This window comes from Micrasema longulum, unplaced genomic scaffold, assembly GCF_059751315.1.
Source record: "Micrasema longulum isolate JH-2025_06_02 unplaced genomic scaffold, ASM5975131v1 h1tg000261l, whole genome shotgun sequence".
NCBI lineage: Eukaryota > Metazoa > Arthropoda > Insecta > Trichoptera > Brachycentridae > Micrasema > Micrasema longulum.
In genome coordinates, this window is record NW_028277465.1 from 1,559,118 (window position 1) to 1,583,102 (window position 23,985).

The following is a 23,985-nucleotide window of genomic DNA, read 5'->3' on the forward strand; positions in this document are numbered from 1 at the left end:
CCTTATAGTTCACACCACTCTAACTCAGAAATCTTCTTATATGATAAGTCTCTTTGGGGGTAAATGAGAATAGGCGAGAAGTGACATTTATGGGTAAATTTATATTTGGAAATTTGAAATAATTATTGTATTCGTCGGTTATTGGGCAGCCAAAAAGAAAGTAAAGGATATTCGTTTGACTGTTCATTTTTTTCAACTGATTATTGGTCGCATAAATAATTCAGATATTCTGAATGAATGCGGTCCTTTTGTCCCTGATAATTATATTCGACTAAGGCCCAAAACAGCAAAATTCTGAGCTTTGAGAATTGGTGTCTCAGAAGAATTTACGGTGTGCGGTGGTTTGACTTTGTAAGGAATGAAGTAATAGAAAAACAGACGCAGCAAACTTTAGTGACAACTGTCATCAAGTAGAGATGATATGGTTGGCTTGGTCATGTGCTGTGGATGCCACCTGAGAGCCTTAACTACGCTTGCCTACTTTACAAGGCATCAGGTTCTCGACATCCTGGACGTCCACTGTTGAATGTTCGTGCAGCTCATGTCAGAACTACGGGACGCAAACCAAACTTGGAAGGATGCACAAGTGAGAATGAATTACATACTCTTTAGTGTTCTCAGTGTAAATAAAAAATACATAAATGAAATAAAAAAAAATAAAAAAATAATGACAACACATTATTAAGTTGACAATATTTTTAGTGTATCCAAATGTTTGTAGAGAAAGCTGCATGTTCCCTTCCTAAAAGTTAGTTTTTTATCTGTTGCAATACATTTTGAAAATAATGTTATTGATATGTAAATGGCGAGGTTACAAACTTGGGAATACGTTTTTCTATTGACATTCGTTTCATCTGCGTTTATTTCCGTAAAATAATGATTTTGAATATCAATCGAATGGTTTTCAAGATGAATTTATTAAAATTGAATTATCACACCTCAATAAATCTTTCGGAATAATATTATTTCTAACTTGATGAATTTGTGGGGCCGGATATTTTTGTCTTCTAGCTCCGAATTGCGAGTGTTTGACCAAACCTTCTCAGGGCAGTCAAATTCTCGTGATAAACTTAAATCGAATAAAACCTTGGGGAGCGGGAGGCTTGTTCAGTGAAATTCTACCCAAGGTTTACCTTTGAGCCTTTGTCAAGTCCTGGAATATGAACAAGGGAATCTGTCCGTTACAGTTAACGAGATAGAATTTTTTTTTCAACTGTTTTTGATAATATTATCTTCCTACTTTTAGGTAATGATGGTGCGTTTACAGGCTACTGAACTAATCTTTCTAAAGGAAATTGGGTTCTGATCAGAAGAATCAAGAACGGTAATTCCGTATCATTGAATACTTTTGAACATTTAGCGTTCAAAAGTCTTTCATGCAGAGCCGCAGCAGGGGTGAATCGTTTAAATAAGCGGTTATGCACAGCTTACAATTATATTTGACTTTCAAGAATAATGTTTTGTAGTTACTGTGTTTGTGGGAAAATAAATATATAATGAATAATGCAACAATATTTTGAGTTTGTCCAAATTTTTGTAGACAAGGACTGGATTCAACTCCCTGGGGAGCTGTTTATATTAACATATTACAACAGTGATGGAAAACATTTAAGAGAAGGTAATATAGAAGAATAGGCATCTAAAGGGTTTATGAACTATCAATGGCTGGTTTATGTGGCCATTTTACACACTGTGTAACATTCACCATTCTGCCCATATTTGAACATTTATATTCCTTCAAAGAGCTGAAAGCTTTATTTATGCGATTGATATTCATCTTATTAAATTATTTTACCTACATACTAGGCAACGCCTGAAAATGTTGTTTTTTCAATTTCCATACTTCAACTCAACACAGGACTTTTAGTCCCATGGAGTTGGGACTTATATTTTAAAAATGTACAATGCACTGTTACTACTAATGCTTATAAGTAAACAAATAAATAAAAAATAATTGCTGTATTGACGTCACATTATTTTTTTACGTAGAAAAGATAAATATTTTTTAATATTAAAATCCAGCAAAGTTACAAATTTTACTTTCCAAATCCGGTGTAAAAATATCCATTGCGTTATACGTAGCTGTATTCTTTACAATTTAAATACAATACTTTAAGCAGATATTTCCACTATGATTTAAATGTCAACACTGAGCACTGTCCGATTCCCTTTAAAATGAATAATGACAAAAACTGCCACATAGAACGCCACATGTCCTATGAAAAACATAATATGTCAACGGTATTCTATCAAATTGGCGTAGTTATGTTGTACTGTGTATAATATGCTTAGAATGGTGTGGTAAACAAGCGGTATGTGCAATAGCACCCCGCGCATTAGTACGCAAAATCCGCCATTGCTTTCATTTTGGTACATACGCACTTACATTGTACCCATGCAACTAATTTACGGAAATTCTACTAATATTCTGTGAGTACGCATATTCAAAGTTAAGTGGCAAGCGTTCTACTCGTATCTGCATTTTGTGGCACTGCACGAATTGTATATATCATTTTCTCATTTTAAAGCGTAGTTTATCTCTCTCAAGCCACGGTTCCACCGCATTTGATATTTTTCGTACGAGTTTAGCATTAAAGCTCGTGAAAAACATAATATGCACCGTGACAGTTTGCGCATGCGTGAATGATATTGGGCGAAAAAATCCATTCATTCCAAATGACCAAACTATTTAAGTGTTTTTTTTAAATTTTACTAATTAAATCTATCTCAGATTTGAATTATCGCGTCGCGACGCGTTGCTTCTATTTCCCCCACGTTTGAGGAAAATGCACATCAACCGTGCTCAATCTGCTTTCAAAACTCAGTTGCGCACTGCGAATCTAGCTTCTATTGACATATTTTTATATGAAATCACAGATTACTGTGGCCTTTAATTTTATTTCGCGCGTTCATTTTTAATTCAATTTCTTTTTCTGTCATCTATTTGTGCGTATGTGTGATTCTTCTTAATATTTAGCCACTCTTGACGAATTTCCAATACCTTTAATCATTTAAAGGTTGAATCATGCAACGGCTTTTTAAAAATCAATTGGATTTCTTGAACAGTTACTTTTTTATTCGATGAATTTTAAATCCTTTTTATTAAAATACTCCTTTAAAAGAGTAGTGGTTATGGTTTTTAATCGAATTAAGAAAATTTATATAACCTGTAACGATTCTCCGTTTACTATTATAAGTTAGAAGCAGGCTTGTCTGCTAAAGATAGAGATATTAATATAAAATTTGCGAGAGATTGCTGTCGTTTTCAATAATAATATAATTGTATTTTTTATTTATAAAACATGTAATACATCCATTTTATTAATAAAACATGTGATACATCTGAATGTTACCTATTATATTCCCGGGAGTTGAAAAAACTCATTTAGAAATGTAAAAAAAAAGGTTTCGTAACAATAAATAATATCAATTAATTCAATCCAATATAGTAACAAAACGTTAAAAAACTGGTAGAAATACAGTATTTAAACACTATTCATGAACAATGTTTGATTATGTCCAAATGCTTGCAGACTGGCTGGATTTCCTCCCAAGGGAGTTGTTCGTATTTAAATTTATTTCAACAGAGAGGGAAAGGGTTTTCGAGAAGGGAATATGGAAGTCTAGGCATTTACAGGGCTTATGACCTGTCATTGGCTGGTTTAAGTGGCCACTTTACACACTGTGTAACATTCACCATTCTGCCCGTGTTTGTACATCCACATTTCCTCAACTCTTCCATCTGTTGACTTTTGTGAAGTAAAAGAGCTGAAACCTTTATTTATGCGGGTGAGATTCATCTAATTGAATTATTTCACCTACATACTAGGCAACGCCTGAAATATTATTTTTTTTCAATTTCTATACTTCTTCATGAACCAGGTGGATTTATCAACAATATTTTGAGTTTGTTTTTGAAGACAAGGACTGAACATTCTTCTTCATCTCTGTTGTAATATGTTAATGTAAACAGCTCCCCAGGGAGTCGAATCCAGTCCTTGTCTACACAAATTTGGACTCAAAATATTGTTGATATTTATTCTCCGTACTAGGGGCAAAAAGACACTAAACAAATATTTTTTAAAAAAATAAAAAAACCATCAAATATTAAAGTACTCATCAGAGCGAATTTTCTTGTCTAACATTTTATTCCATTGTTGAAAATATTTTTTAAATTCATTTTTCTTGATGCCTGACAACGCCTCCGTTGTTGTTTTTATCCTTAGCACCGTCGGTAAAGGCTATCCCTAAAAGAAAAATAAAAAAAATCCCTTCATGAATTTTTTCATTTTTGAGGTAAACTATAAAGAAAACTACTGAACCAACGCAAAATATAATGAACCTTGTACTTCGGAAAAACCCAAATAAACGATAAATAGGTACATGCCCATAAAATCTCGAAATATCTCCAATGATAAGTATGCTGAAAACCTTTTAAAGTTCAAGTTAATACATGAACGATAATTTCAAAGTAAAGGGTAGAAAGTCGTAAAGTCTCTCTGTAAAAGCGAATCTGCGTGTCTCCGGCTTAAGTACAAATCAGAGTCATTAGACCAAGAAAGCTGATTGGAAAACTTGATGCTTAGAAGAAGAATATTATTATTTGCAAATCTGCCCTGAAGCGTAATGTGAAGTTTGAAACAAAGATGAAAACTCTTGTCAATAGAGCTTTATTAAGCCTTTGTTGTCCCTTTACCTTTCTAGAAGTACAAGCTTTGGGTCCTCATTTATACTTTTCTCCGAAAATTTGTACCCACCTTCGCTTTCTTCACGAGAGTATAAAATGAATTTAAACTTGGGTACCTTCCAAAATTGACTTGTATAATTTTCATTCTAGAAACCATAAAACAATGAAAAACTATTATTTTCCTTCCGTCTTTCACCTTATTTTTACGCACGCATTAATATTAGAAGTTAACATAGGTTAACTTCTAATATTAATGCGTGTTATAATGCGTAATATTAACGAAAATGAGCACCAAATGCAAAACAAAATTGTAAACTTTATACGTCATTCGAAAGAAAATGTTCTACTTTATGAGATATTTACTGCAGAAATAAAAGATGAGTGATACTTTAATCCACAAATTTGAGTGAGTGACCGGTTTCATCACTTTCGCGACACCTTTGAGACTGGTATCTTTATTAAGAAATTCAATGTATTTATACAAAACACAGGTAAGGATAGAGAATTCAAAATTACATGAGAGTAAATTAAATTGAATTATTTTTGTCTTCATAATCAAAGTGTTTTTGGATAACTAAGAAGTTGATGCAATAATATTTTAATGAGTTTGTGTATTGTTTATATATTATTTTTACTATTTCATCCTTCATGAATATATATATAAAGGTGTTTTTTTAACCCTGTCACATCTGAAACTTAGATGATCAGTATGGGCAAGAAGACATATAAGCATATTTAAAAAAATATTTAGAACAAAGAAAAATTTAAAAAATAAAACATTGCAAAAAAAAACAAATGGTTGCTTACTTATGTAGGGGAGAAGTGAGGAGAGCGCGGCGCAGTATCAGACTCTCCCCTTCCCCCTTCTCGTTTCACCCCTGCAGAAGTAAGCAACCATTTGCTTTTTTTATAAATTATTTTTTTAAATTTTATTTGTTCTAAAAAAATATTTTAATGTGCCAATATGTCTTCTTGCTCATACTGATCATCGTGGTTTCGGATGTGATAGGGTTTAAAGAACACCCTGTATATATAAATATATTATACTTATTAATATTACATATATATTATTTGTTGGGAAAACGAATTCCCACGGATAAGGAATAGACGCCACTAACCTGGTTTGTTCTTGATGGAATTGTGGTGGTCCGACTGGTCAATTGCGAGCGGCACCAAAACTAGGACAGGCCCCCGATCTGGAGCTGAACACTGGTGATTGGTGGAAAAAAGTCTATGATGCGGCACACGTTCAACAAAATAAACGCGCGATTAACTTTCCAAGTGTCATTGTGGTGGATGATCAAAGGATACTTAGGTGGGAAGTGAACAGTTGTTGTGGGTACAAAGGACGTTGAAGTTTTGATAATAGTTTGAACAATGCATACCCACATAATTCGTTACCTAAATATACAATACTAAAACTCATTAAAATATCATTATATCAACTCATAAGTTAACCAGAAACACTTTGATAATGATTCTTAAGACAAAAATAATTTAATTTTTCTTTCATATCATTTTAAATTCTCTATCCTTACCTCTGTTATGTATAAATACATTGAATTTCTTAATAAAGATACCAGTCTCAAAAATGTCGCAAAAGCAAAGAAACCGGTTACTGGATATTCCAAATTTGTGGATAAGAGAATCACTTGTCTTTCATTTCTATAATAGATTTCAATGGCAGGCGCCGTGGCACAGTTGGTTAGACAGCCAACTATAAAACTGGCGTTGCGGGTTCAATTCTCGCCAGTTGCAAGAAAAAAATCCAAGAAATATTTATTTCTCAATTGGTCTGGGTGTTGTAGTGTATTTTGTATTGCCTCCTTTTATATTTCCTCTATCCCACTTGCTGACAGGTCTTTAAATAAAGGCCTAGCGCGTTATTATTTTGAAAAAATACATTAGAAAAATAATTTCCAACAAGAATTTTCACTAATAAACTTAAATGTTTTACAAGATATTGTTTGCTTTTACGTTAAATTATTCATTTATTTGATTTTAAGCGTTAAAAATGGTATTATACTCGTATCCATTAGACGAATAGGAGAATTTTCGTAATCTCATTTTGTTCGTGTTTAATTAAGGGAGAAAACAAATAAGGAAAATACATTATTGACTAATTTGTTACGATTTGTTATTATGTTCTCTTCATTTGGAAACAAAACGGACAACTTATGTTTACACCCATACTCAAAGTAAAAGTTTTATAATGAAACTTTCATGGTGGTTTTTTAAGAAAGGCGCCATATATTACCGTGTCTGATAATACGGATATCACCTTTTTTTTACATTTTAAAAGTAATAAAGGCCGTTGAAATGCAAAAAATTTTTTTTTTGCTTATTATTGCTAGCATACATACCCATTTGTGTTTTATTTTATTGGAAAATAATAACGAAATCAAAGTTTTAATGTTACACTAAAACATTTATTGTGTTTTGAACTACTACTACTAATACCATCACGCCATTTCCCCGTAGGGGTAGGCAGAGAGAATGGACCGCCACACACGTCTATCCTGGCATACACTCCTAGCCTCTTCCACATTCATACATCTTGTCATACATGCCCTTCGGTTCTGTCTGCTTTTGACATGACCAGACTTAAGATTTTGGTTTATCTGATCATGCCACGTCTTCCTTGGTCGTCCTCGTCTAACGTTGCCGTTCATTTTTGCTATATATACTTGTTTTACCATTCTCTCGTCGTCCATTCGTTCTACGTGACCAAACCATCTCAGAGACCCTTTCTTAATCTTATCAATTATACTTGTCTCAGATTTACACTCTCGCCTGATTTCATCATTCGTAACCCTGTTATACATTGATTTCCCACACATTCGTCTAAGAGATCGCATTTCAACCGCGTTCACTCGGCTTTCATCCTTCCTCTGCCAGTTCCATATTTCACTTCCATACATAAGTGTTGGGACTAAAACTCCGTTGTGCACTGCCAGTTTAGCTTCGATTGACATATTTTTATTAGAAATTACTGTGCTTAGTGCTCCGTTCGTTTTGTTGCCCGCATTCACTCTTCTTTCAACATCTTTTTCTACTCTTCCATCTCTTGAAAACATGCTTCCCAGGTACACAAATTCTTCTACTTGCTCGAGACATTCGTTTTGAAAATTTCATATAAAGAAAAAGAGGAGATTTTTTTTAACCGGTTATCACTAGAGTCCTTACAAGGCACTGCATATTGAACAAACACCTTACTTGAATGGATTTTCTGAAACTTCTAGACGTAGGTTCTGCAGTGCAGATGAGGAAACACCTTTTCGCATTATGTGTAAATGTGATGCTTTACATGGAGCGTCACCCTCGAGGGACTACTGGTTAAACCTGAGAATGTCAAAGATATTGCCCCCTACCTAAGGGTCCGATACTTCATGGATGTAAGCATGGAGGGGGAAATTTAGCAAACTAATAATATAAACACAATAAACTTTCGCCTTTTATACAGTAGCCAGGCTCTTTTAAACCTGGGCTTGGACGACGAGAACTGTTTACGGAAACTCGTCACAATAGACCTTCACAGGTCGCAGTGACTTCAAGAGCTTCTATAGCACTGACCCCCAAATCTAAGAATAAGAATAAAAAAAAGAGGCCAATTTTTTTCCTTTACAATCAAAAAACTTTGCTCACGTCATTCCATATTGTGTTGTGCCTGGTCTTTATCTGAGCCGCCTCACCCATAAATTAAAATTAAATATCTCAAAAACAAAATTTACGAATATTGGGAGAAAAAATAAACCCCAGGGATATAATATTAATATTGATAATGTAAATATAAATTCTGTGTACGAAATAAATTATCTCGGGGTTTACTTGGCTAGATATTTGAATTTCAAAACACATTCTCAATGTGTAACAAAAAAATATATATGTAAAGATTGCGAAATGGAATAGATATAACGAGTAGTGTTTTTTTTATATAAAACAATCATATTTCCACACATAAATTATCGTTTTTCTATTATTTTTTTATGTAATGAAGGAGAAATTAAAAATAAACAAATTCTTCAAAATAAGGCGATGAGGATTATACTCAACAGAAATATCTATTCTTATGTAGAAAAAATGCACAAAAAAATGGCTTGCTCACAGTAAAGCAGCAAATTATATATAATGTAGCAATTTTTATACATAAAAAAAATTACCAACAATGTCGTACATATGAAACAAGGGATAAAAAAAGATAAGATTTCCTATGAGGAGAAAAACAGAATCTCAAAACTCATTGTACAAGGGATTGAAACTGTACAATGAGTTACCTGAAAAAATAAAGGAGATAGAAAATATCGAAATATTTCAAATTAATTTGAAAAAATATGTTGACAGAAATTTTGTAAAAAAAAAATAATTTAATTATAATAATTCACAATAATGTTGATTCAGTGTTTTGTGTTCGAAATGTGTCATTGTACGTTCCCCGTAGACGTCTGAGATCACCTGATACATTTTACCCTTCCAATTTTTACAAACAGTATGGCACATTTTAACCCTCTTGCAAGTATGTTAATACTCTATAACAAAATGGAAAAAAAGTTAACATTGACATTTATCATGATAGAGCAAATGATGACAAAAAAATTTTTACTATGTATCTTAAATCAAATGCCTTAATGTTTAACTCAATTTTATTTTTTTAACTCAATCTTTATTCTTATCTTTCACTAAACGTAATCTTTATTATTACTTAAATTGATTTTACACACTTATTTTATTAACATATTACAACAGATATGAAGATCATTTAAGATAAGGTAATATAGAAGTCTACCCATCTACAGGGCTTATGACCTGTCAATGGCTGGTTTAAGTGGCTACTTTACACACTGTGTAACATTCACCATTCAGCCATTGAAAGGTCATAAGCCCTGTAGATGCCTAGACTTTTATATTACCTTATCTTAAATGTTCTTCATGTCTGTTGTAATATGTTAGTATAAACAGCTCCCTAGGGAGTTGAATTCATTTCTTGTCTACAAAAATTTAGACAAACTCAAAATACACTTATTTTATGTAATTTATGAAAGATGGTGGAGTTCTATAATTGAGAATATATATAAAGAACGTTAGTAATGCTTACTTAAAAAATGTATGTGTTTTATGTATTCTTGTTGAACTTCCAAATAAATAAAAAAAAATATTACTTCTTAAGATATTATGAACTCACTTAATAAAGCATAAATAAATCATTAATTATAGAAAAGTAAGTATCTAGTATCTACATACATTTTAAGTTACAACTTAATTTTTTTTGTTTCAGAATTGAGAACTAACCATTCTAACCTATCAACGCTGAAGAGGGGCTAATTTATGGGAAAACATTGGGAATCATTTTTTTTAAAAACCTAAAATATTTTCTTTTTGTTATACCTAATTGTTTTTAATGTTTTCATCATTAATTGTCAGTTTAAATAATCTTCGCCAATTTTGCCTGGATTTAGAATTTGATAATATTCCAGAATTTCAATTCTCACTTCAGTGAGACGGTTTTAGAAAATATGAGTTTTCAAAAACATAAAATATGTTTAAAGCTAAGTTTGAGATAGATCCGAGAAAATTTTTCGAGGAAAATTCCATTGTTCGGATCTTTGGAGTAATCCTGTATTGTTTACACAATATCAATGAAATATCTTGATTTCTGGAGAATCCTATTTCATCTCTCTGCCTCTCCACATCTTCGCATTTCACAGCTTTGTGAGAAAATGAGGTAGTTATTTGTGTTAATGAAATAATGACAAAACAACTCGGTAACTGCTGAACTGAATTTAATTATTGGTTGCTTTTTGTCGGGAGATGAATATTTATTTTGTAATGGTGGTAACATAATGACTGGGTAATTTGATAAATTCTTTAATATGAAAATGGAATTAGTGGGAAGACGGGAAGCGAGGAATCAAATTATAATTGAACAACAGTGTGAATAATGAGAATCGTCTCAAATTTAACCAGTATCAAATTATTTTTAATTGAAAACAAAATAGTGTTGAAAGGTGTTTTTTAATTAAATTTTACTGTAATTAAAAATGTAAACAAAAACGTGGGTTGATAAATTAAAGAAGCTTGAAATTTAATGTTACTAAGGTCTCATTTGCTTAAAGAAAAAATGGACAATAATTTAATGTTTGATTTGACTTTGGTTTATTTTGGATTGGAGTTTTTATTTGTTTAAGACTTGCTTTAAAATTTATAAAAAACATATTTAATTAAATTTTTTTCTTTGATATTATAAAAAAATGTTTAGTACTTAATCTGTATTGCTCGTATTTAATTTATTTTATACCTACTTGTTCATGAATTAATTTATCTTAACATCTTCATAAATATAAAACACGATAAAAAGAAACGTTTATTAAACTAATCAATTTAAAAAATAAAAAATATTTTTTTAAAACTTTATCTATTCTATGTTGTGTTCACATATAATTTAACGTAGTTATACAGAAAGCAGCCAGCCATAGAAAAGTGAAAGTGAGATAATAGCCATTTTGTGAAAATAGTAAATTATAAAATTTACACAATAGTTGGAATGTTTTTGACTTAAACAATCGATAAGCAATGAATACATAAGTTTTTTAAAATATTACGAACAAGAATTTTATTATGTACTTGACCACTTTGAAAGATTTTTAAAGTACCATAAGATTTTTCTAATTTTGTGGATGTTTGCCGTTTTTGTGATCGACATATTTTTTTGAAGGTGTTAAATACAGTTTTTTGATTGAAAGCGGTCTGGCTTATTTTAGCAGAACATAGAATCGATCTTACTGCACCCGATAACATCAATATCTCATTTTTCCAAAATTGTGGACTGGCTGCTTTCTGCATAACTACGTTCAATTGATTATCAATATCTGGTTGCGAATTATGTAAGTATGAATAAGTCAAGTATTGTCACAACTTCTACACCCTTTTACCCACAACCACTGTTCACTTTCCACCTCAGTATCCTTTGATCACCCGCCACATTAAGACCTCGCGTCGGACATCGCGCGTTTATTGCGTTGAACGTGTGTGCCGCATTAAAAAACTTTTTCCTCCAACCACCAGTGTTCATCAGAGCCTGCCCTCGTGTTAGAGCCGCCACAAGTGTTAAGTCGGATCTGACAAGTCCATCAAGAACGAGAATCAGGTTAGTGGGATCCTTTCCTAATCCTTCTCATTTGCTGGGGTTGTGACCGATTGACACTGAATACCGCATATCGAGGATACTCACTTATTTTAATAAAATTTATTTACAGTTTACTCCACTCAATAATATGGTAGGAGTCCTAGGGCTTCGCCCTTGCTATCTTGCGAGAAAAAATAAACATGCATCTTGATGTATTAGGGGCGTGGCCAATGGAATCACCGTTTTTGCGGGAATTCGAAATAACAAAATTTAAAATATTTTTTATGCTACTAAAAATAGGCAAAAAAATATTTTTTTTTTACTGGCAAGTATTTCATAGACCTTTATTTCTTTAAAAATGTAAATAGTAATATTTCTCTATCAACTACTAGGCAACGCCTAAAAACCGTTAACAATTTTTATACTTTATACATTATATTTATTTCATAAATATATATAAATATGAAGTGTGATTCAGCATTTCTTTTAACATTTTGACGTACTCAAAAACGTTGTTGAATAATAATAATATAAAAGACTCAAAATGTAAAATATATTTTTAAATAAAAATAACTGCACATATAAATAGTATAGCGAGAGTTTTTTTTGAAAAATATATGTAAATCAAAAAACGTAGGACTTTGTATAATTGGTACCCATATTATTTATGTTTTTATATATTTCCTTGCTTTAGATTTGTTTTATTATTAAATATTATTTTATATTATTTATATTTAAGTAACATGTATTCTTGGCACATTTATATACTTCATATTTGTATAATAACGATTTTTAATTTCTTACATTTGATTAGCTAGGCATTTATAATTATGTAGTTTTAGTTTTTTTTTGCTAATGCTGTTGTTTTATTAGTATAGGAAAAAAAAACTCGAACTTAGAACAGGCTGAGCCATGTTAGATGGAGACTATCATTAACAGAGAATACTCCGTTTTCATTTTATATTAATTAGTTTCATATAGATTCCCTGTTATAATGGTATATGTATACTAATTTCATGCAATAAATTTATAAAATGAAATAAAAATAAAATAGGTTTTTTTTTTATCATTCTGTTTTTTTTGTTAACTGAGAGATATTGCTTTTTGCAATAAGCCTGCCAAAGTGCATCCATTTTGGTTTATGAAGTGTTAAATAAAATGACTGCGCAAATGGCAAATATTGTTCAAAGTAAACGTCGATTTCAACTTTGATACATCTATTTATTTATTCATATTTTACTCTGACAAACTACAATCAATAAAAAAATAATGTGACCTCACTGGTGTTACCCGTGCCGAGGACACTTAACAATATACTTTTTTGAAATGTTTTTACATAATATCGATTAAGTAATAAGGAGTTGACATAGTTCAAATTTAATTAATTTTCGACATAATCTCAGTACTCGGTTTCCAAACCAAAACCCAGAGTTTCGATATTCGATATAATCAAGTTATTCGATTGTCACATTCGATTGTTCACATTACGAGAATAACAAACAAAGGCGGATTAGATTATAATATTAAGTACCTGGAATGTAGTAATGGCATGAGCTCTGTTTGCGCGTGGTTTATATCTCAAAAGAGCTTAGCACGCCTCTTCTCTTCTAGTTAATCCTTATAGCGGTAGATTATATTACACGAGGTAAGGAATTTCAGATTTAAAGCATTTCTTTACAGAAAATATAATATCTTTTGAAGCGCGGGATTCGTCAAGGTCATTAAAATATAATGCCTTTTGATGGTGCTTTTGAATTTTCTGTTTCTGAAGATGATAGCACACTTCTTGATGAAAAAGGATTATAAAGTTCTGTTTGATAAAAAGAAGCGATACATTATTTACACAAGTGTTTACTTTTCTTGGGTAAAACATATTTTGTAATGTTTTCGACGTATCTCGAGTAAAATACGTAATTCTAATAAATAATAATTCATAAGATAGGAAAACAAACATTTAAAAACATTACTTTAAATTGCCCAAGCGTTTTGTACCTGAACTATACATTTGATTTATGAATTATTTATACATATTTTTTTTTGTCCTAGCTTTAATTTTATTTTTTTGTATATTATTTTAATTTTACCTGTAAGTATAATGCAGGTTTGTGTTGGACATTTTTTGAATGTGTGGTAAATAAATAAAAAAGATGAACGAATGTAATGGGTTTTAAATTATGTAGTAAGATCATTTTTAATTGCACAACATGATTTATGTCGTGGTAGCCTAAACCACAAAGAAAGGTACCGCAAATGACGTATAAGTAAATAGACACACAGGTTCTTGCTTTAAAAATTTTGGTTAGGAAAGCAGGCACTCTGTACATATGTTAAATAAATAACTACTACCCACCCGGCAATTTGAGTAAAGTGCTTTCAAATAAACTAAAAAGCAATATTGTGGTATAATTTCATCACAAAAGTTTAATATTATAATACTATGCGTCAACCGATTTGAGTGGAAAATTTGTTATAAAACCATCACAATACATGAAAAATGTACGTGGATTGGTTTGTAAAAATTGCTTCCACAGATATATTAAAAATTTCAATCTGCGCATCCGCGGACTTCTGAATTCAGTACTGGGAGACTCTGCCCTAAAGGATTCAAAAGACTAACGCAGTTACATTTTTCAGAATAAAAAGGAGCAAAAGTGTATTTTATTTCAGTACTGCAATCCGCGCATAACTGCGTAGTCGAAAGGTTGGGTGTGGGCTTGCCGCAATTTTTAAGAAATGATTAATGAATGAACATTGAACCCATCTAAGATCGCTACGATAAAAAAAATAATAATGATTTTAGCTGTAGTTACTAAAAAGATGAGTTAACTTGTAGCTGATTTTATTAAATAAATAAAAATGGATGTTGACTGTTTCGAGGTCAAATTTTTAGAGAAGCATTGGTTCTATTCAATGAACGGACCGCGCATGATAGACAAGTTACTAGCGCAAAGAAAATGGCATTACAATTCGTGATTATTTGCCTTTCTTGCCTTCATTCTCTAACGGACTTTTATCACGATCAGCATGGCCACCTTTTCCATAAGGGCAGGTTGGGCACGAGGCAGGGCTTCGGGCCACGGAATTTTTAAAGGGCTCGTTTCTAAACCCACAAACCTTTGTGTACCCAAGGGTCCCTGCATGGCTTAAGATGGCCTTGATGATCAGACGTGATGCTACATTGATATATGCCATCGTGTTTGAAAAAACGCTTTAATTGTATTGCAACTGTGAAAAACAAAACAAATACGTACATCGTTTTTTTTTGTAAATTTGACAGATGCTGTGGCGCAGTTGGTTACACGGCCAATTGTGAAACTGCCGTCGCGGGTTCGATTCCCGCCAGTTGCAAGAAACAAATACAAGAAAGATTTTTTCCTTATTAGTTTGGGTGTTGTGGTGTGTTTTTCTTACTTTTATATCCCCTATTTTCCTCTAGCTGACAAGCATCTAAATAAAAGCTAAGAAGGTTATTCCTTAAAATAATAAAAATAAATTCATATTTACGAGTATAAAAATATTTTTAAAAAAAAGTCAAAAAGTAGATAATCAGCTCTAAGTAATTTTTCAAAGTTTTGACAGCTGCCGGTTAGTATTGTATCTACAGTAGTCCAGTTACATATAAATAAATGCACGAATGATTGTATGCGTATCGTAATTATCCATATCTTTTTTGAAAAATTGGTGAGAGCAAACAATATTTGCTATATTTTAGATGTTGGTAGTATAGGAATGACGTGTCTATTTATTACACGTCAGTAGGAATCGGAGAAAATAAATATTTAAAAGAATATCGAATACGCGAAATTCAGTTTTCGATATTTTCAAATTATAAAACGGCCGAAAATATGAAAACGTATTGTACTTACGTGTATCGGAAGCCAGCAGAACGCAAAAGCAGCTACAACAACCAGTACCATGCGCGTCACCCTCCGCTTCCCCCTGCGGCCCTCCGCCGACAGCCTCCCGCCGGGAGCAGCGCGCCACAGCCTCGCCAGAAGGCGGACGTACAGCCCGCAGATCAGCGCCAGCGGCACCGCGTAGGCGGACGCCAGGAACGCCAGCTGGAAGGCCGGCCGTCGGCACATCTCTCCCTCCAGGAACACGCACGATGACTGAGACCGGCCTTGGTACCAATACTGAGCCTCACCGTGGCACACCGCCACGGGCGCGGCAGTACTCAAAATCAGCACCCAAGCCAACGCGATCGCTCTTATCGCGTTCCTCTCCGTTCTCAGTGCCATCGAAGCGACCGGATGAACGACGGCTAAAAACCGATCCAAAGACATCAGCACTAAAGTATAAACTGATGCGTGCACTGTTACCACAATCAAGTATTGAACTAGCTTGCACCAAGCGTCTCCGAAAGGCCATTGCGTCAACACGTAGTCCGTAGCTGTAAAAGGCACGCAGAAGACGACGAATAACAAGTCGGCGACGGCGAGGTTGATGATCAAAAGGTTGGTTGTGGATCTCATTCCGGGATTCGCGGCAACGACCAACACAACTAGAGCATTTCCTAGAAGTCCGGCCAATCCAATTAGACCAAAAAATACTGGCACGACTCTCGAAACTATTCTTTCTAGAGAAAGTTCTTCTCCTCCTGAAGTATTGTATTCGTCGAGCCATGTCGCGTTGTTGGTGCATAGATCTTTCCAACCTGCTGTGCCTGTCCCGGGTGTTGGGACTATTCCATTACTGGAACTCAGATTATTGCTGTAGTTCAGACACAAGGTGTACATGTCGACACTCGCTGGAGTCGTCATCTTCATTGTTTTAACAAAACTTTCCAGCCAAAATAATACCAAATCGATTGGTAGTAAAAAATTTACATGGTCAAAAGCTGATTCTTAAACATAATAAAAATAAACAAATATGTTATTATTCCATTTGCGTCTCTACATATTCCATGATAAATTGATTCCGTTAAAATTGCATTTGATTCACGTAACAAAACTTTGAATAATTTATTACATCGTAAGTATTTTCTCTCACGTTGACACACAAGATAAACAAATAGGAAATGAGTTACTTATAGCTCTGTAAAGGCTGGTTTCCCGAACGAAAACTATTTCTTACTGACTAGGTTTGGAATTTATTTCTTCGAGATGTTTTGAGAATCTGAAACAAAGAAAAGAGAACATTAATTTTATTTTAAAGGCTAACTAAAAGTATTGAGCATTAGTCAAACCTAATATATTGTTTCCAATTTCGGCAATCGGATGAAAATCAAGGTATAATACCGTATGAAAACTACTTTAGTAATAACATTTACATAAACAAAGATTTTTCTCAATACAATTGATTATCATGTAATCGTGTACATTGACAAGATGTCCATTTTTGGCCCCACTTATTAGATTTCCTTATGCCAAGCTCATACAGAAGAATAACTATATTCGGTGAAACTATTTATACACGGTATAAGAAAAGGGTTACTTATAAAAACATTTTTATTCAATTTTTTACCACGCTATATTTCTGCGTACATTTAAAAAGAAGCTGCGTGTGTATGCGTAGTTACAAATATATGAGTAATGAATGGTCAATATAGTGCAGGCAATAGGTAAAATAAACCAAAGTAGGGAAGAAAATGCCGAACACTCCTCTAGTGGAACGGAAGGCCTGTTGACTACTGCTAACAGGCCGGCTTCTCCTGAAGTTTAAGGTGGTATACTCTCCACATGAGCAAATGCTGAGAAGTTCCTGAATAGCCCACATTAGTATATCCCTCCTGATCCCAACAGTTAAGATAAATTTAAAGAAATTTAACGGCAGAAAAATCCACTTTTGAAATATAAATTTATATATTATAAGCAACTCCTTTAAAATAAAATTAAAATAATATTTAAAAAAAGTATAAGTAATAAAAATAAACGAACCCAACAAGCGTAACTTACGAAATCCAAGTCAAATAAAAACGATAATCATATTTATTAATTAATATTTATGTTATAAATGTGGTGTTTAACATTTTGAATTACTCTTAAAAGAACAAACTGTAAAAAAACTATATTTTCTATTCGTCATGGACTTTTAAAAGGTAATATTCAATGTAAATAATTGAAAAAAGACGATTTATAGATATTACAGCAGGTGCAAATTGACATTTATTAGTCAACAAAAAAAATGCACACCGAAATGAAATATGCCATTTATAAATGTCTAGACGCATTCTTCATTTAATAAATTTAAATATATCTTGTATGCATAACTGCAAAATATAAGAAGAATCATTTTTCAAATAAATGCCATATAAAATTTATCTGAATAATAATGCAAGTTTCATTATCATTTTTACGTGCGTAAGCGATATTTCACTTTTAAATCTCTAAAAAGACAGCATGTTTTCTAAATTGTTTAAATTCAAGATAAATGCAATCCATTTTACCACTGAAAATGTGACAGATGACACGTCGCAGGCTTACTCCAGCGTTATGCCACGTTGGACGCGGATACAAACGTGGAATAAGTATCCATGGCCGTTATCCCAGCTCAATACCGGGTATATGTTTATGCGAGGTTTTTCAGTTAGAATTTTTACTATGCCATCTTTATTCTATCACTTCGCCTAGGCGCTATTTTATACCAGGTTTATAAGTAAGGTCCTTTAATAACTATGAAAAAGGTGCACTAAATATCACAAAATCAATATCTTGCAATCTAGAAGAACCATTACTGATACTCTCTTCCTTTACGAAATAAAAAACTTAATTGTTATTCTTACTTAGATTGTCCTTAACTCCCTGAGAAAATTAAAATTTGTATCCCCCAACGTACAACTCGGCTGCAAAAATTGTTTTGTGTTAGTATATCAAGCACGAATAATAACAACAATCATATTTTCTCAGATTCCTGTGTATTTTCTCACTATGACCAAATAATTATGAAGAAAACGTTGAAACCTTAATTCCAAATAAAAGTTAAAATTTTATTCAACTGTATTACAAAAAAATATGCATATGTTTTTTTATGCTTCCATGTTAAATTAATTTTGTTTTGTTAGAAAAAAAGGTCTAATCGGGGGTTACTCCGTGTGAATCTTGAGGCAGTAAGAGAGAGAAAGGCCAAATAAGTAAAAAACTTTTTTTTTCGTATAGTTATTTTGATTTCATTATTATTATTATTTTAAAAGTTTATGTTTTTACAAGTGGGGTGATACGAAGTTTCCTAACATAATTATCACTTTTTGATTTTTTGTTTATTTTTGGCATTGTATTGAGTAATATACATAATACTATACTTTTGGTTTATTTGTAAATGCAGTTTTTTTTTTAATATTTTTTTTTTGAGATTATTGAAGCGGTTTATAAAAAAACAAAGTCCAGTTTAATTTATTTATGAGATAGGGAAGCATAATAACGTATCAATATTCTCCAATTCTCAGCATTGATAAACCAAATACCGGGTTATTTAATCATCAGTTATGTACACGAATGTGAGGTGACCAGTCTCACGCTTTAGGTTCCAGTGCAGGCTGTAAAAAGAACACTATTTAAATTAATATTTCACGTCGACCTCGCTGGGACCTAAAGGATAGTAAAAAAAAAATCGAGTTAAGATAAATCCGCTTTATGATTTACCTACTATTCGTTTTCGACTATAACCCTAAAGTTCCAAATTCGATTCGCAGATAGTAAGTGTTTTTTTGGATAGTCTAAGTAGTGCCTAAACTGTAAGACTAATCACTTTACTATTTAAGTAACAAATAATGAAAAAAAAACAAAGTTTTAGGTTTACCAAGGCAGTTTCCAAAACTATTTTATTATAAACCAAAAAACGTTTTTTAATTTTAAAAAAATAAATAGTTTCCTGTGAGTGTTAATAATGATGTGTTTTAACTGTTATATTTATTTGTTTACTTATTTATCCATATAAAAATACATATTACAAAAAAAACAACCTTTCCTAACTCTATGAGGCCAAGAGCCCTGTGTTGAGTTGGGATACAACAAAACAAAAAATGGAAGCAATACAACAAATAAAAATGATCACATAAACATATCATCATCATCATTACTTCCCTAATCACCTAGCGATGCTTAGGACACTGCATTAGCACTTCAGTTGCAGTGTATCTAGATGACTTTTTTTATATAGAAGGTAAGGTGATCAATTTTTCGTTTCTGGTGCCAGTCTAGAAACGTCAGCGTAGATTGTTTCATATTCCAATACACAAGACCAACCAGCCGATGGTTATGCCTGTTGGAAGGGCTACAGCTATGCTGAACAACGTCGTTCTGGATGTTGATTAGTTCCATGTATCTGAAGGGGTTTTTGGAGCAGGATTCTCCTACTACTTTGACAAAAGCCCATTTAATTTGTTTTTTTGCTTGTTATAATATGTACGCCTTTAATTTTAGTTTGTTATGTACATGTTATTTTTTTAATAAATTAATAAAAAGAAAAAAAAACAAATGAAAATAATCAAAATGTTGCAGTGTAGAAACACGCTTCAAACTAATATTTCACATCCATCCTGCCAGGAATCAAACCCAGGACCGAGTGGACTTTTTTCCACTCGATATCTTTTTTCAAGATTTTTACCTGAGAGTAGCCATCAATACTAACCAACGACTTTTATCGAATGGCAAATCTGTATTTCTCATTATTTCTCGGCATTTCCTCGGCAAAATTTTTCCAAGAAAACATTTTGCATTGCGTCTCAGTAAATTAATTTTAAAGCTTAATTTCTTTCACTGCGACGAAGCGTCAATATTTTATATTTTGGATTGCCTTATAAAAATATTCCAGCAGACGGGTGTCAGTTTCACAGCACAAAAAATATTTTTTACCAAGAATGGAATTTTCATTTACAGCAATATTTCAAATTCAGATAATGATGCAAAATATATTTTAGCCGGAGGCGCTCAGTAGGCATTCTGAGCATATTTGATGACAAACATATTTCGTTACACGAGTCAAATCAGATTTATTTAGAATTTTTTTGAAGGAAGAAAAAACGTAATGCGTGTTATAAGTGTGAGTAAAACATCCGCAGATTGTTGAGAAATGTGGTATTAAAGACGGACATTTGGCATTCAAGACAAAATTTAGGCATTTTTTAAATACAGTATGCTCCAATACATTTTTTTTTATATAAAAAAAAATATTTCTGCTAAGAGTTAGTTTCTCGTTTAATTTGATATATAAATTATTTAAAAAAAAATTAGTTTCATATCATCAAGGGAGGCTGTAAAAAAATGTTTAATTCCCCAATGTTAATAAATTTGTTAGAATTATTTAGTGTAACAATTTAGTATTCAGAAATTATTTTGAAATCTTAAGGATGAAATTCTTTTCAATTTTAAATTCTTGTCTTTTATTAATGGAAGAATTGTATTTTCAAACAAGAGTTTCTACATTGAAGACTTACAAGTTTTTTTTTTGAACGACTTAAATAATTGTTCTCTGTACTACTTTCACAATGTTCATTATGTTTTTGAATGCTCCCCCCCATCCAACAATTCAACACTAAATAAGTGAGCAAACAGTTACACTATTTAAGTTATTGATTATATGTGAAGGTGGATGCGTCATTCCCATCGTGGTTTAACATTCCTAAAGGAGTCAAACAGGGATGTGTAATGTCACCATGGTTGTTCAACCATGGTTGAAAGATTTAAGAATGGGAGCAAAAATTAGTGATATAACTGTAAACTGTCTTCTATATGCTGATGATGCCGTGCTTCTTACTAGCAGCAAAGAAGACCTGCAATTCTGGGTAACAAAAGTCTACGATGTATGCAAGAAAAGCGATTTGCTTATGAATGTTGATAAATCGAAAGTGGTGGTTTGATAGGGATGAAAATATAACTAAATTTGGGATCAGTGTGAACGGAGAAATTCTGAATCAGGTAGACGAATTCGTGTATCTGGGAAGTATGTTTACGAGGAATGGAATGACCGAAAAAGATATTGAAAGGAGGGTGAGTGCCGGGAGCAGGGTGAACGGTGCACTGAAATCTACTTTAGCAAATAAATGTTTATCGCAGGAGGCCAAACTAGCAGTTCACAATGGAGTTCTAGTGCCAACTCTAATGTATGAGAGCGAAGTTTGGACTTGGAAAAATGATGATGAATTAGGTAAATGCGATTCTTCAGGCAAATGTGTGGTAAAACATAAACATAAACATAAACAGTATGATAGGTGTACAAATATCGAGATCCGCGAACTGCGTAAGGCTGAGACATGCATCATTGACAGAATAAAGAAAGGGGTGCTGCGTTGGTTTGGACATGTAGAGCGAATGGACGGCAAAAGAACGGCTAAAAGGATCTACGATGCGAATGTTGATGGATGCAGAAAACGAGGAAGACCGAGAAAGACATGGCACAATCAAGTCTATCAATTACTTAAAGGTGGACATGTCAATATTAGGAATAATCGGCGTGCGTGCACGAGAAGATCTATGAATGTAGAGGAAGCGAGGTATGCAAGGTTAGAGTGATATGGCGTTCTATCCTCTCTACCTACCTCGACGGGGAAACGGCGTAGTAATTTGTTTGTAATACCTAAACTGTTTCTAAGTCAAGAAAATATATATATGCATATTGCATATTCTTATTCTTTTTACAAATTTCCTGACGTGACTATAATATTTTAGATGTTTGTTTTTGATAAATTATACTTTTAACTCTCTTTTTTATTCACCCAGTGCGGGTTTTATAACTTCACGATTCATTTTACGTAAGACAAGCAGGCATTATAAAACTACCGTCTCGGAACGCGATGGTGTTAAATCAAACAGACGTTTCTCCATTTTCCCCCGAAAATCACGCCAGGGGTGCTTGTTGCGTCAAATAATAATTACCAATAAATAAAAGTTTTTTTCGGTTGTGTACAAGATAAACCTTTTGCAATCAGCATTCATAAATTAATTGCATATACATATACACACGTGTACATTTTTCCAGGGAATCTATATTATACTTAGGGCCGGTTTTATAAACACCTAATCAAACTTCCGTAAGTGTAACGAACCGTTGGCCGTTCGTTACGATAACCAACGGTTTTGTGTTCTATAAACCATTTTTGTTAACGGACGGTCGCCGGTAAGCATTTTCATAGAAATTGAAATTTTTCTGTCAATTGTCTATGGACAAACTTTTTATCTAAGCTATTTCTGTCAAATGCGAACGGTGCGCATTCGCATTGAATGAAAAAATACATCAAATGCAAATAGTCGACAATTTTGAACGAAGTTTTTACACTTTTTACAACTATGAATTGAGAGTACTATGAATTAAAATTAAAATTATTAAAAGCGAGCAGGTACGATGGATAGTTTTTACTATTATCTGTCATTTAAGTATACATTTATATCAATAAACCATATTTAAAATTTAAAAAAATTAACTGATGAATATATTTATCTATCAGACTAAAGTTGATTTTATACCACCACCCAGAGTAAAAAAACCTATAAAATTGGTAATTCAACTAAATCCCAAAATAATGACTATCTGCATGTTAATTGGGCGGAGAGTTGATCAAATAACAATGTGATAAAACAACTGTCATGTCAAATACGGCAGCGGCGATGAAGGTAACGGATCGTAACGCTGCGATCGAATGCATTTAACCGGCCAAAATCGGTCAGTAAAGCTAGGGTTTCCTAGGACAGCGGTGCCCGTATCTTAACGGCCGTAGTGAACGGTGATGCGGTAGGCAGCCGTCGTAGTGGTGAATAGAGAGTGGTTTAATTTTTTAACGGTGTTATCAACACCATTTTTATAGGAAACCACTTTCTAGTCACTGTTACGACGGCTGTCAACCGCATCACTGTTCACTACGGCCGTTAAAATACGGGCACCGCTGTCCTAGGAAACCCTAGCTTAACCATTTAACCATAGATTTAACGGCTCGTAACGCTACGAACGTTTATAAAACGCAATAATTGGCCGGTATACCAAATATTAGTTAAAAATGGTATTAAGTTAAGGAACGGATGTTTATAATATAGTAAAAATATTTTTGTTTCAACCCTTCTCTTGCTTTATCTGTACATGATTAGCGTAAGGCTTTAGCTCCCGAATCAGGTAAGAAAATAATTTGTCTTTGGTTAAATTTTCAAATTCATACTTCTGCATTTAAAAAAAAATATGCAACATTTATTTTTACTTAGACAAGTATTAAGGGATTCGAACTGTCAGTAGGGTCGCATTGAGACATTTTGCT

General features: G+C 32.8%; 1 protein-coding gene across 3 annotated transcripts in view; it reads right to left on the bottom strand.

Annotated features, from left to right (window-relative positions):
- Positions 1–23,985, bottom strand: part of LOC148283110 (allatostatin-A receptor-like) — a 243,971-nt gene that overhangs the window by 160,896 nt on the left and 59,090 nt on the right. For all 3 annotated transcript variants that reach the window (XM_088223993.1, XM_088223992.1, XM_088223994.1), the window contains one exon: positions 15,674–16,925. In XM_088223993.1, the coding sequence (XP_088080119.1) occupies positions 15,674–16,576 (903 nt within the window). In that variant the 5' untranslated portion in view covers positions 16,577–16,925. The remainder of the gene's footprint in view (positions 1–15,673; positions 16,926–23,985) is intronic.